Here is a 14,411-nt window from a genome sequence, read left to right as displayed (position 1 = left end):
CCACTGGACACTCTTCTATTTCTATATCTATGTCTATGGGCTCTTTCTTTTTAGTTATCACCATTGTTTTTGTCTTCTTCGCATTCATGAACAGCCCCTTTTCTTTGCTCTCTTCGTTCACTTTTGAAATTAGCTTCTGTAGGTCTTCCTTACTTTCCGCCAACAGGACAGTATCGTCAGCGTAACGTAGATTGTTGATGTTGTGGCCACCAACCTTCAACCCTTGTGCTGTTTCTACTTGCCGAAAAATAGACTCTGTGTATAAATTAAACAAGCAAGGAGACATAACACATCCCTGGCGCACTCCTTTCTTGATTTCAATTGCATCTGTTGTATCTGCCTGCACTTTTATCTGAGCCTTTTGCTGCCAGTACAGATTAGCGATTAGAGCCACGTCATTCTCTTCCACACCTATTGCCACAAGGTCCTGGATAAGTTTCTGATGACTAACAGAATCAAATGCCTTTGAGTAGTCGATAAAACAGGCATATATGTCTTTTTGGACCTCTAAGTATTTTTCTGACAGGATTTTTAAGTCGAAAATTGCCTCCCTGGTGCCACTGTTCTTTTTGAATCCAGTTTGCTGTTCTGAAATCTCACGATCTACTTTTGACGAGATTCTTTTCAGGATTATTGTCAGGAGGGTCACACAAGATAACTGTTGGTAAATTCGTCCAAAATGCTTCGTTGCAAAGAATTGCTTTATTCAATAATCGTGAAAAAGAGGTGGGGGGGGGGGTGATTTTGATATGTGATATCTTTAAGTTTTATGTTGTTTTTCTTTGCTGCTTACAAATAAACTTGACAATGATCAGTGTTTTTGACAGTTAATGTAATATTTTTGGATGGCCGAAGTTACCCTAATTATGACGTAAATGGTGCAACATTGGCGCATCCCCCCCCCCCCCCCCCCCCCCCAGTCCAACGGTGGAGCTCTCAGATCCTGGCACAAGTTGAGGGGTTTTCCGCTATTTGAAGATAGTATAATTCGACCCAGTTTCTCGCTCAATCAGCTGTAACGATACTAATGGATAGAGCATTAAACTGGAGCTTGGATTGCTTTGCACCACGGTGTTGAATCAGTTACTAATTCGCGCAGTGATGTCACCAACACACGAGTCGGCGCAGTGCGTGATTCGGAATCTTGAATAGAGTGGAGACTAAAAAGGCAGTATGTTGTTGGCGAGTTGTCGAAAGACAGTGGAGTTATAATTTCTGTTTTATTTTTAATTAAATTATGCTGTTAATGATTTTTAAAAGATTGGTGCGGTGCCTGGCACCATTCGATCCAATGGCCCCACGCCACTGCTGTTGGGATCAATCAATAGAACAATAAACGGAGCCAACAATAAATTTCCTGACTGGTGATATTATACTCTTGCATCATCTCAGTTCCTTGCCTAAAATTCCCCAATAACTAAATATATAATTTTAGTCAGACAGCAGGAATTAATATCAATCCTATCAAATTACACTATTACCATGTATATTTTAATTTGAATTAAACACTGTACAAAACGACCGAATTATCGAAACAACGATATCAGTTTTCAATTTTCAACCGCTGTTGTCTGTTAGAACGAAACTCGGCTATCAAACAAGGACATCAAACAATTTTTAGTTTACTTATCTTCGGGGGGAAAATGTCCAGAATAAAACAATGTAAGAGGTCCATTATATTAGTTGTTTTTTTTTAATAGTAGGACATCTTATAAGTCATAATATTTCATTAAAACGAAACCAGACGTCAAATTGTTGTACCGCACAGCCCACCATTTCTATCCGTAGTTTAGAGTCATTCATTTCATTCTCATCATAATTCATGACTCTTACTCTCATTGCATTGACTTTGGACTCGGCTTATTCTGACCCTCTGACTAGTACTTTTACTCATCTAAGTGATATCGAGGATTGGTCAAAAATATTGTTTGTTTCTCAGTGATTTGAATTTGATATCTACATTGTTTTATCTAGATACTTACTACTAACCACCTAGGCAGTTTAGTGAGCAGCAGCAGTGGCAGTCAAATTTTGACCCAACTCGCCCATAGGAAAGTTGTGACTGGAAATTGCCGTTCGCGTTTTTGGGGGTTCAATTAAAGATGGATAACTTCGTTATAAAGAGGAATATCGCAGATATTTTGGTATCATTATTTTCGTCTTTCAATTTCCTTTTAAATGGTGCCAATTAAGGAAAAATCCATTAATAATTCCAGAAGTTATATGAAGTTAAAATTTGGCAATTTTCAAATGCATTTATTTTTTTATTTACCGCGTGTGTTTTAAAAATTTAAACGCTTGTTTTTAGAATAACATCTAAACTTTATTCATGCCAAATTGCAGGGCTCTATATCGATGCGCAGACACCTTTTAACTCTGCGCCGAAATGCCTTGTTTACATTATCTTCTCATCATGGCTGCTGGGCGATATCGATATTCATAGTTTAGTTATGTATTATGTTAAATTTAGTCCATAATATTTTCAGTACTATTATTTACTATGTTTTTATTTTGAATACACAATTTCCAACTTTATTTAAAGGCATTTTATAGTTTTTGTTTTAAAAGTTCGTATATTTCTTCTCTTTGTGAAATCCGATATTAATAATATCGATATTTTAAAAATACCAATTGCTTTAATTTTATTTTATTTACTTTGCCATCAAGTCATCAAGTTTCTTTCCCATATGTTTAGATATGTTTATCATTTGTATCCATATTCTAAAGGCCTTAGCCTTAATAATTATTATGGTAAGAAGTTCTATTAGTTTTGACACCCCTACATTGAGAGAGAAGGGGGGGGGGGGGGTAAAATTATATTAATTGTCAGTTCAAATGATGTAATAGCAATAAACCCAAAGTGGTTCAGCAGAATTTTTTAAAGTATTAAAAGCCAGAACTTTCCTTCTAAATATAATAGGGAATCTGTTTCAATTTATTTGAACTTTTTCAATCTACCATTTTATTTATATGCAATTTAAATTGCCATAGGTAAAAATAAACTCATTATGTCATTACACAACATGTTAATATCTTTTCATTTAAATACTCTCAAACCCTTTTTTATTCTCTCTATGTATTAATTAAAAGAGGGTAATTATTTGCAATTGTTTCAGTGAGATATTGGGGATAAATCCAAAAGTGATAGAGCAAATTGTTTCTTACGTCTAGCCGAGTTTTTGATTATGTAACATTTGCGACATATTATGAAATATTGTGTTAATTTGAAATGTTTATCTTCCTCTTTATTAATGTAAATGCATTGTCCACGATAAGACGAACATTTTGGTATACAATATATGATAAGAACTCCATATTGACTGTTTTAATCATTTTTTATTAACATCACGCGATTTCGGTCACAACTTTGCAATGGTAATTTTGGGGTAAAAATCGGTCTGAAATTTCAGACTTTGAACTGCCGTAACTACATTTCTAATCAAGATAGAAACAAAATTCAAACTGTTTTGTAATCTGTGTTGCCAGCTCTTTCATATGACATTGGTTTCAAGTGTGTGAGGTACATTTAGAATTTCTATTAAACTCACTGATACGGGTTGGTAGATTCTTTTCAATTTTGATTTTTCATTGTTCATCACAATCATTTAGTCGGAGCAGCATCCGGAGCTAGTTTGAATTGAAAGGTCACAACACTTTATTTTACAATTCTGAAAGGATTTGTTGGCGTAAAAAAAAATATTTTTTTCAGTTTCCAAAAAGATTGAAATAAAAAATGATTTGATGCAGACATGAGCCCAGGAAATTGGTTAGACTTATGCTGCTGATATTGAGATGCCTATGTGTACTGAACAATCTTTGCGAGACTTCTTTGTTTAACAGGAACACCTATATCACGATGATTAAAAATTATTACCATAATCAATTCTAATCTCGTTGCAAAATTCTAAAATTTCGAAAATACTTTCTAAACATTTAAGCCATTTTGTGATAACTTGGGAGTGTTGATAGTTAGTAAAGTTGTACACACGCAAAGGGACTGAGATCGATCCCCAAGTCCACTTAGTTTTGGTAGCTGGGTCTGTTTTATCGGATGGAAAGTACTTTGTGGTAGACTAGCATAGTTATCGAATATAACATTGAACAAACATTTAAAAATATTTTCTCGAAACTATAAATTTTGCAATTGAAAACAATTGTTCCAAAATAAAAAAATTTTCAATGTTTTGCTGAAAATCAAAATTTTGTGTTGCATTGTGGAAGGTGGCAAATTTAGCATTTGTAACTGGGTTGCAAGAATAAAGTGAAGAAAAAAACCCACAAGGACAGCTTTTCTGTGATTGATGAGTAGAAATGACAAATATAAAAATCTAAATACATTAAGATCTTGTATTTTCTTTCATGATAATATAGATTAATTCACTGATTGCCGGTGTGGAGGTCGAGGGATGTTACCAATACAGAAGTTCATTATCACCATCATGCATCTTATTTCAACATTATTTTATAAAGGTAAAGTTCCATTTTGCATACAATGTTAGTGAACTTAACTTCTACTTCTGCTAAAATTAAATCTGACCTTATTCACCATTTGTGTGTATTTTTTGACCCAGTGACTAGCAAAAAGAGTCAACTTGTATGTTGTTATTTATTTATTCATTTATTAAATTAAACAAACAAAATTTGTTACTGTTACTCAAAACACACACTTTTGATCTAAGTGAATTCCTTTCTGAATCAACGATCTTAACTCATGGGAGATGCAGTGTTGTGGTCCATGTGAAAGCCCAGTGATCCATGATTTTGGACTTTTCACACAGCTGGGATTTTTATAATTAGAGCTGTTTTTGTATTTAGGAGATTGAGATCTCGGCTTTTCTTTAAAACTTTTTTTTTTTTTTGGGTTATAAGCTTTCAAGACGTTATTGTTTGGACAGTACTTTTTACAACTTTCATTATCATCACTGTCCAAATCAAATCATCCATAAAATGGACACAATAACCGCCTTCGTCTTCATTACCATTTTCATCGGGAAAACAATGTTTTATACTGTCTGTATCATCCCCCATGATAGTACTTCAATGAGATTGGAAATTTGTTTTAAGTACACCATTGTTTACAAACAATTCTCCTCAATTTGAAGTTCGTCAAATTAAGGTTTGTGAAATAAGTGGATGAAACTACTGAAAATAGTTCAATTATTTTCATTGAAAATAATAACACTTGAAAATAAAAGGACACAAATGGTCAATGATTATTTATCTTTCACTTTTATATCAATAAGGAAGGTTCAGCAATAGCAAAATAAATGAATACCTCTTCGGATATATATGTCTGATGCATCTGCAAGAGTAACTTTGCCTGTTGAATTTATTTATCTGTTGTCAATGAGGTAATAAAAGTTTAATGGCACATATTTCAGTTTCATTACGGTGCTTGCAGACAATGTACAAATTTAAGACATGAAATGTATTAGGCATATGTAAGATATTTTTAATTTTTGTGGCAAGGCAATGTTGTTTAACACCTAGGGTATCACCTATGTTTAATTCAGCTTCTATTAGAAGAGAGAAAATTGCACATAAAAGGTCTATCCTTAGTGTAAATAAGGTACTGAAAAATGACACCAAGAAATGTTTTCTCACGCCATGAAAAAAAAAAGAAGAAAAAGAAATAAATATCACTATTGTGTATAGCTGGGGATTTGTTTTTGATCATAGAAAACATCTCAACTCTTAACTTTAAAAAATGGTTGATTGATTCTTTTCTATCAAGGTAAGGGCTTAATACTTAAAAAGAGATGAAATTGAAGAAAATATAAAAATTTCTCTCCTTGGATGAATATGTTTTTAAAAAAAAAACAAAAAAAAAAAAACCAGTGGTTAAATGGTCCTTAAATTGTAAGTAGAATGATATGTAGTTTGATTCAATATTGGCATAAACACCTTGGATTGAGGAATTATTACGGCATGTTACACCTCTGTTGTGATTTTATTCAAATAAGTAACATATTTTTTTATGAAGATGTACTACAGAATCAGTTGTCAATTGATGAAAATAATTTAAACTCATTTCACCATTTTTGGCCACATTTCAGTACTTGAAAAAGGCCCCAAAAGCCTTGTTGCCTTTGCCTCAACCTTTTCTCGTCAAGCAAAATTGAAAGCAATCAGTAAAGAACTTGAAAAGTTTGAGGGAGGATCTGTAGATTTAGAGATGGATGAAGAAACTGGAATAGCTGTTATGACCCTCAACAATCCCAGCAAACTTAATTCAATATCCGGTAAGTTCAATTACCTCTTGAAATTATGGAGTCTTTTGAAATAGATATGATTTCAACCAGTTGAGTGGATTTGCAGCAAAGATTAAAATTGATAATCAATCAAATTGTTAGATTTCCAACCATTTATAACAGTGCAACACACATTCATCAAACTACACAGGACAACCAGAAAAGTTAGTTGAATATGTGAATACGGCTATAAGTCAAGGGTCTCAAACTGTGATATAGCCTATTGTACAAGTATGTGATGATGACGTCACCCGTGCCGTTTTGTTGGCAAAATTGTAAATATCATTCGTTGCTGATTTACTGTCTTAGAGAAGAGAGAAAAAAAACCCCAAAAAAACAAAGAAAGTAAAAAAAACACAAACACTTACATACTACCACCACCACCATGCCATAAAACGCAGAATGTGGGGTTGCGAGAAGAAGGGAAGGGGAAAGGCGCTTGTCTGCACAACTGTCGCCTTCATAAACTTATAGCCTGAGACCATCATTATCCAGTGCTTGTCAATAGAAACAATCAGCGCTACAGATTCTGAATATCACTCACAACTTTAACACAGGTAATTGAAAAATATGCATGGTGTTGTCATGTGTCCCAATGCATATCCTTCATCATTGTGTCAAAATATTCTGATAAATACTCACAATCTGTGGGTTCGATTGTTTCAAGTGACAAGCAAGTATACTTAAGATTGTTATGCCTGACATTGGCCAAAAAATGTCACAGTTCAAAGTGGCAATCACAAAACGAAAATGAAAAAGTTGTTAGTTGTGATCAAGGAAATAAATGATAGGATTGATTGAACTATTGAATACAATTCGCAGTAAAAAAGTTTCTTTTCATGATTGTCATCTTGTTTTATGACATACTTTTGTCAGTATCATGCTATAAATTTACAAAGGCTATGGCACATCGCAACTTGCTTTGAACATAGCCTTCAATAACTAAGAGTCTGACACTGGGATTTGTATTTTTATCTCTCTGTGTCTCTCTCCCTCTCTCTCTCTCTCTCTCTCTCTCTCTCTCTCTCTCTCTTTCTCTCTCTCTCTCTCTCTCTTTTCCCTCTATCCCTTTCTCTCTCTCTCTCTCTCTCTCTTCGTGGGCAGTGTGTGTGTGTGTGTGTGTGTGGGGGGGGGGGGTAATGAAGTCAAGGTTGTCTCAGTTTAGTTCGTCGAAACCATGAAACCGTTCGTTGATGCCAAGAAAAATTTACTAACACAATGAAGGACATAATTAGGGAATTCTGTCCTTGTTTGTTATTCTGGTGAATTTGTCAAATTCATTTTCGACGAACGCGTGTTGCACTGTATGTCATGGACACTTCATTCAAAACACCATTATGACAATGGTCTCTACTTTTAATTTTATCAAACATCAATACTGTTCAAAAGATAAAATGCTAATCTTATGATGACAAGCAAAAGTCTGAATTATATTTTTAACCAAAGGGAATAAGGGAAACCTGCAGTCCATGCAGTAAAAAAGGCAGTTTTTCGACATATGGACTCTGGACCAATTAAAAGTCACCGGACATATCACGTTTATATAATGTTTTTAAAATAACAAAATAATAGATAATAAAAAAAAACAGACACACACACAATGAAACAAGCATGATGGACAAATTTGGTTTTAAAGTAGATTCCTACCTTAATCATATTTTAAATAAAAACCCAACTTTTTAGATGAATCTGTGATTTGATCTTTGCTTCTTTTTTTTTTATGGAAATCCCCAAATACTTTAATAGATCTGGAATAACACAGACACTTAACAAAACTGCAATGCCTCCGGACAGATGACTGATTGGCATAGTATTGATAGACTAGAGGAGATTTAACTTAGCTGTCAGAGGAGACTGCTGAGATCAAATTAAATCACATACATCATGATAGTTTTTTTTATTTGTTAAAAAAATGAACTCATCATTTGCAGGAACATAACCATGAATCTGTGTGTGTGTGTGTGTGTGTGTGTGTGTGTCTCTCTCTCTCTCTCTCTCTCTCTCTCTCTCTCTCTCTCTCTCTCTCTCTCTCTCTCTTTTTGTTATCACGGCGATTCCTTAGGTTAGTGTGTTTATTGTGTATGTAATTGTGTATCAGTGTCTTTGTGTTTGCGTGTAAAGTGTCATGATGAGGATGATGATGGTAAGTATGATAATATGGTGACTTTTTAGAACTACTACTCTAAAATGTATCACCACAATTAACCCATCCTAGGTCCAAGTTTGTCAGCCATGTTTGTTTTCCCTTCTAACGAGCCTCACATGACAATGTCAAGACATCACTTGATTGGTCCATGGTCCACATATTCAATACTGTCTTTGTTTTGTGTGCTTAAAGGTAAAATGATGGTGGACATGGCCTCTAAAATCAGCATTTTGGAGAATTGGTCTGGAGGCAAAGGTCTTATCCTGATTGGGAAGGAAGGGTCGTTTTGTTCAGGTGGTGACCTCACATTTGTCAGGAAAGCTCTCCACTTTGGATCAGAGATGGCAATGTTTCAGCAAGACACTCTAACAAGGCTCCTTAATTTGCCTCTCATTAGTGTAGCCCTCCTCCAAGGTGAGAAATTTAAATCTTTTTCAAAATTGAACATTTGATCATCGCCTCAATTTGGTATTATGTTGGGGTGATTACTCAAACGCATTTGATAAAGTTAGACATTGTGAGCTATTTAATATCATTGAAGGACTAGATATAGACGGAAAAGATCTTAGAATTATTAGAAACTTATATTGGAAACAAAGTGCAGCCGCCAGGATTGAAGGAGAATTAAGTAAATATATACAAATTAAACGAGGTGTTAGACAAGGATGTGTTTTGTCACCATACCTTTTCAATATCTACAGCGAAACAACTATTAGAACTTTAGGAGATAGTCCAGGCATTAAGATCAATGGTGAGAATATCAATAATATAAGATATGCAGATGACACAGCACTAATTTCAGACTCAAAAGAAAATTGACAAATACTCCTCAATAAAGTAGTAACAAAGAGTAAACGTATGGGGTTATACTTAAATGTTAAAAAGACAGAATGCATGGTTGTATCAAGGAGAGAATGAAATCCAACATGCAACTTAAGCAATGGAGAAACTATAAAACAAGTTCAGACATTTAAATATATTGGATACATAATAACTTCAGATGGCAGATGTAGCACAGAAATAAAACGAAGAATTGCAATAGCTAAAGATAGTTTTAATAAAATGAGTCTAATTTTTATAAAACCACAATATCTCAATGACAACAAAACATAGGGTTTTGAAGGCCTATGTATGGTCAGTATTATTATATGGCTGCGAAAGCTGGACAATTACAGAAGACATTAGAAAGAAACTGGAGGCAGCAGAAATGTGGTTTCTTAGAAGGATGTTAAGAATCTCATGGACAGAGAATAAAACTAATGAAGAAGTATTAGAGCAAGCTGAAACTAAAAGGTTATTAATTCGTACAATAAGAAAAAGACAAATGCAATTTTTAGGGCACCTAAATCGACTTAAATATATTGAACATCTTGCTCTCACAGGAAAAATAGAGGGTAAAAAGAGTAAAGGTAGACCAAGAAAAACATATTTGAATAGTTTGAACGGGTAATATTAGGTTTCTGAGGTTATCTGATCAAAGAGATGAATGGCGTACCATGATCACCGATGTCTGGCACAGACTTGGTACTTGAAGAAGAAGCTGGGGTGAACCAGATACTGAAAAGTTAATTTTAATAATAATGATGATGATGATGATGATGATGATGATGATGATGATGATGATGATGATGATGATGATGATGATGATGATGGTGGTGGTGGTGGTGGTGATGATGATGAGGATGATGATGATGATAATGATGATGATGATGATGATGATGATAGTAATACAGTGATCTCCGTATGTAAGCATTCCAGCTACAAGCACAATCTGACTAATAGCCCACTCGTGGTAAGAAACAGATCGTGAGAACATGACCACAAATTCCATCTGGGCCCCAGGCCTTTCTTGGGTTGCTGTTTTTTAAAATTAATCTTCACCTACTCTTTGATGTTTATGGGTACTTAATATTTGTCTTTGGATATCAATGTCAATATCTATTGAAGTATATGTCAAAACATCAATAGATTCATTTAATTTACTGTGTCTTCCATTTTATTTTGGAAGCCGATCTGAACTCTTGGAATGCCTGTACTTTTTGTTTATTTCCCGCACTTTGTTTTCGTCACCATATTTGAAAGCTCATTTCTTCTCATTGAGATCTGATTTTAGCTCATTTGTATTCCATGACGAATTGTTTTGGTATATCTTGATTTCTTGTTTTTTTAAATACAGTTCAAAGCAAAAATTAATATTTGTTTATTTATTGTATCTGTACATTCTTTTACATCTTCTTTGTCTGTGACAAGTTCTTCATATGCCATGCAATAAAAAACAAACCTGCTGTTTGTCAATGGCTTTTGTTGATCAGATGTGTTTGAATTATACCGTGTGCTTTTGTTGTTGATTTAAGATAATCAAAATTATGAGATTATAGATTTTTTCATTTCAAGAAACAATGGGCAATTTTATGTATTTCCCGAAACAATTTGTGATGCCACCGTTTAGGTTTATATTAGAATAGGAGTTAGCTTTGAGCATGTCAGTGACATATTTGTCATGCTCTTTCTTAAGTTGTGTGTTTGTTTCCTTACGAAGAGCTCTAAAATTGTCCCAGTCCTGTTTTTTGTTGGGCCGTTTTGCTAAGTTGTAGCGATGCTGCTTTTGTTGAATTAGACACTTGATGTTTCATGCCATCCAAGGCACGTTTTGGTTTCTGCTTGGGATGTGCTTATTGACTGATTCCATGATGTTTGTCTGGAAATTCTCCCAATTTTTATTTAAATTTGCTTGGTTTTCAAAAGCTGTAAAGTTATCTTTAAGGTCATTCCTTATCCCGTCCATATTTCCTTTTGAGTATACAAATACTTTTCTTTATGGTTTTCGTATAATTTGTAGTTTAGCTTTAATTTCAAATTTTACAATGTCATGATTTATCATTCCTGGAAGAACTTGTATATTTTGGATGAGGTCACGATGTGTGTTGAGGATGATGTCAAGTGTTTTTTTCCGATGAGTTGGTTCCAACACTGTTTGGGTCATGTTTAAGTCCTGGATGATTTGAAGCATCTTTTCATTCATATATTTATTTTCCATATTGTGGATTTGGTTTGACACTTAGGTTTTCCCAATTGATATCAGGGAGGTTGAAGTCTCCAGCAAGTACTACATGTGGCGGGGTTTACCATTATTGTAGATTTTTTACACTGATCCGTATAGTTGTTTCATTACAATTTTACTGCTGAACGGTGGTCTATAAAAGCCACCAAAGAGGATTTCTCCTCAAGACAGTGAAATTTTTGTCCAGATAATTTTGCAATTAGTGTCTGCATTTCTCTCAACTGATGTTATATTACTTTCCACCACTATTAAGACACCTCCTTCGCCTAGTACACCTAGTTCGCCTAGTCTTTTCGGTAAGGCAGTGGGTCAAGGTAGTTGCAGAGGCTCCTACCCTTCCACTTTTCGCGGAATCATTCCGCTTAATTGGTCTACATTCCGCGATTCCGCTTTCAAGGCAAAAATTCCGCTTTTCAATCAAGAAAAATAATGATAATCAAAAAATGTTAGCTATCGTTAATTTCATCATCATCCTCTATGGTCAATCAACACACATTTTGTGTGTCTGACTATTCCCTTCATAGTCTGTGCAGTTGATGTCAGATAATATTATATTTGAGGAGGGGGTGGGGGTAGTCAATGACCAAAGTATTATTATTATTGTTGGCTCCACAATGTGAGGTAAATTACCTAGTAATATTATATGTTGGCTCCAATCAGTGATATTATTGAGTAGGCTTCTTTCCCTATTTAATTTTAGCCCTGGTGTATTTGTGTGTGTGTGTGTGTGTGTGTGTGTGTGTGTGTGTGTGCATGTGCCGGCTCGCGCATTTGTTTGATTAGGTGTGTGTTCTGACAAGGTTAAATCCAACCATTTAATGATTTGCTCTGAGACTGTCAGGGCCTGTGTCCTCTGTTATTATTTGACCCCCTTTTTAGTCTTTAAACAGTCTGCAGTTTTTGTAGACATTTTATATTGTATCATTTGAGGACTTTGGACTGTCTATGACATTATCTGCTGCAAATCTTGTCATAGTTAATATTAGTAAGTTTTTTGGTCTCAAATTCCGCTTTTTATGTACTATGATTCCTCTTCGGGGCTATTGGGGGTAGGAGCCTGTGTAGTTGTCATTAAATATGGATTTGCTGTCAATATCTTGTAGTGTGTTTCTGTTGCAATTAGAACACTGGGACAGTGGGTAAAAATATTGGAAAGAATATCAAATCACACCTTTTTTGCGAAAATTCGAAATGCTTTTATTCTTTTTATAGCCTTTTGATTTATCATGATGCACATTGTCTTGTTTTTTTTTAAGTTTCAAGAAGACTGTTTAACTCATTGGTATATCCTTTTTTTTTCACATAATCATTTTATTGCAATTTCATTTCTTTTTTTTTTATTTGCTAAGCTTCATTTAAATTTAGAATTTTTCTCAATCTATCATGGCAGGCCATACCCTTGGAGGAGGAGCAGAGTTGTCAACTGCATGTGATTTTCGTGTGATGTCCTCAAATGCCAAGCTTGGTTTTGTTCAAATGAAAATGGGACTTACCACTGGATGGGGAGCCACCACTCGCCTCGTCCAACTTCTTGGCCGACAAAAAAGTCTGCACCTATTAATGACAGCAAAAGTGTTGACTGCTAAAGAGGCAGAAGACTATTGTCTTGTTGATCATATACTTCAGCCGTCAACTTCACTAGAGGAAGAATTTGCAGAGTGTAGAAGGTGGTTACTCACAAATTTCTGCCAACATGATCCAGATCTAACACAGAGCTTAAAATCTTCTGTGGTATTTTGTGATGCGAGTAAAGATTTTAATGTAACACTTGAAGAAGAAAGGAAAGTATTTGCCAAGTTTTGGGGAGGTCCAGTTCAAAAGTCAGCTTTAGCTGCTAATAAAAAGCACAGATGATATGTGAGTTTCAGTTATACAGTAAAATTACTTAAAACCGAAAGAAGCTAAACCGAAAAATACCTTAAACCGCAAAGAATTTAATAAATTGTACGAGTTTCTTCATTATCTTTGTACTAATTCTCACTCTGATTCGAAATACTTCTAAGCAGGACTTTCTTTAAATCAAAACAACTTGAGAGCACCTCCCCTTTTTCTCTTTCAATTTTTCTTCAAAAATTCGGCAAAGAGCCTAAGTATAAGATGAGGGTAAGGGGTGGGGTGGGGGCTTCAATCACTGCACTTGGCCATGGCCATCACCACAATCGCACAGATGTGAAAGGAAGACAACGGGCGACTGGCAGGCAAAAAAGGAGGAATGAGGGGGACGTGGGGGTGTAGAATCATAGAGAATACAGTAGTCTATGTGTAGAATCACGCAGGCAAGATGGTCTCGCTCGTGTGTTGATGCTTTGGATTTTCAACACGACACTAAGTGGGGTGGGTGTAGACAACTTACCATTGACATGTCATTTCATTTCCACTTTGTTTTAATTGTGTGTGTGGTGGGGGGGGGGGGGGGGGGTGTATGTAGTTAGGCTTTTGAACCTAATGGCAATTCAACAAAAGAGGTGTGTGTAGTAAACAGCTTAGCATTGACAAGCCTTTTCATTTCACTTCACCTCTGAGTCGCTGCGCATCATTCATTGTCAATTATCACACAAGACCTTCGATCTTATTTTAGCTTTACATTTTACAAAAAGATGGTTAAAAGAAAGCACTGTGCTTACACAATGCAGTTTTTTTTTAAATCAAGTCCATGAAAAAAAAGTTGAGCAAGAAGGAGATATGTAAAAAACATGGCATCCCGAACTCAACTCTTTCAACACTTGATTAGGAAAACAAACGCCCAAAAATATTTTTTAAACACACAAAAACAAAATAATAACAAGGAAAAGAAAAACAAAATAAGAAAAAAAAACAAAGCAAAAAATGAATAAATAAATAAATGGTTACTAAGACAACTTTTATTTAATGGAAAACAACCCATGATACGATTGAATAAGCAATTGAATAGTACCACCCTTGAAAAACATCGCAAAACGGGTACTTGCTTTAA

At 34.8% G+C, this 14,411-nt stretch overlaps 1 protein-coding gene across 1 annotated transcript; it reads left to right on the top strand.

Moving 5' to 3' along the window:
• Positions 1 to 1,573: 1,573 nt before the first annotated feature.
• On the top strand, positions 1,574 to 14,277 carry LOC144962762 (ethylmalonyl-CoA decarboxylase-like). The gene is made up of 5 exons (XM_078895999.1): positions 1,574 to 1,662; positions 4,372 to 4,470; positions 6,057 to 6,242; positions 8,590 to 8,811; positions 12,849 to 14,277. The coding sequence occupies exons 2-5, from the start codon at positions 4,407 to 4,409 to the stop codon at positions 13,310 to 13,312; spliced, it is 936 nt and encodes a 311-aa protein (XP_078752125.1). The 5' UTR covers positions 1,574 to 1,662; positions 4,372 to 4,406; the 3' UTR covers positions 13,313 to 14,277.
• Positions 14,278 to 14,411: the final 134 nt, after the last annotated feature.

The sequence above is a fragment of the Berghia stephanieae genome, chromosome 1, assembly GCF_034508935.2.
Source record: "Berghia stephanieae isolate SIO BIC M18660-M18661 chromosome 1, UCSD_Bste_1.3, whole genome shotgun sequence".
NCBI classification, from domain to species: Eukaryota; Metazoa; Mollusca; class Gastropoda; order Nudibranchia; family Aeolidiidae; genus Berghia; species Berghia stephanieae.
Note: the sequence above shows the minus strand (reverse complement) of the source record. Positions and strands in the feature narration are given on the sequence as shown.

Coding starts and splice junctions, on each gene's coding strand:
- LOC144962762 (XM_078895999.1), top strand. CDS start 4,407: ATGTTACCAATACAGAAGTTCATTATCACCATCATGCATCTTATTTCA. Junction 4,471..6,056: donor TTCAACATTATTTTATAAAG/GTAAAGTTCCAT, acceptor GCCACATTTCAG/TACTTGAAAAAGGCCCCAAA. Junction 8,812..12,848: donor TAGTGTAGCCCTCCTCCAAG/GTGAGAAATTTA, acceptor CTATCATGGCAG/GCCATACCCTTGGAGGAGGA.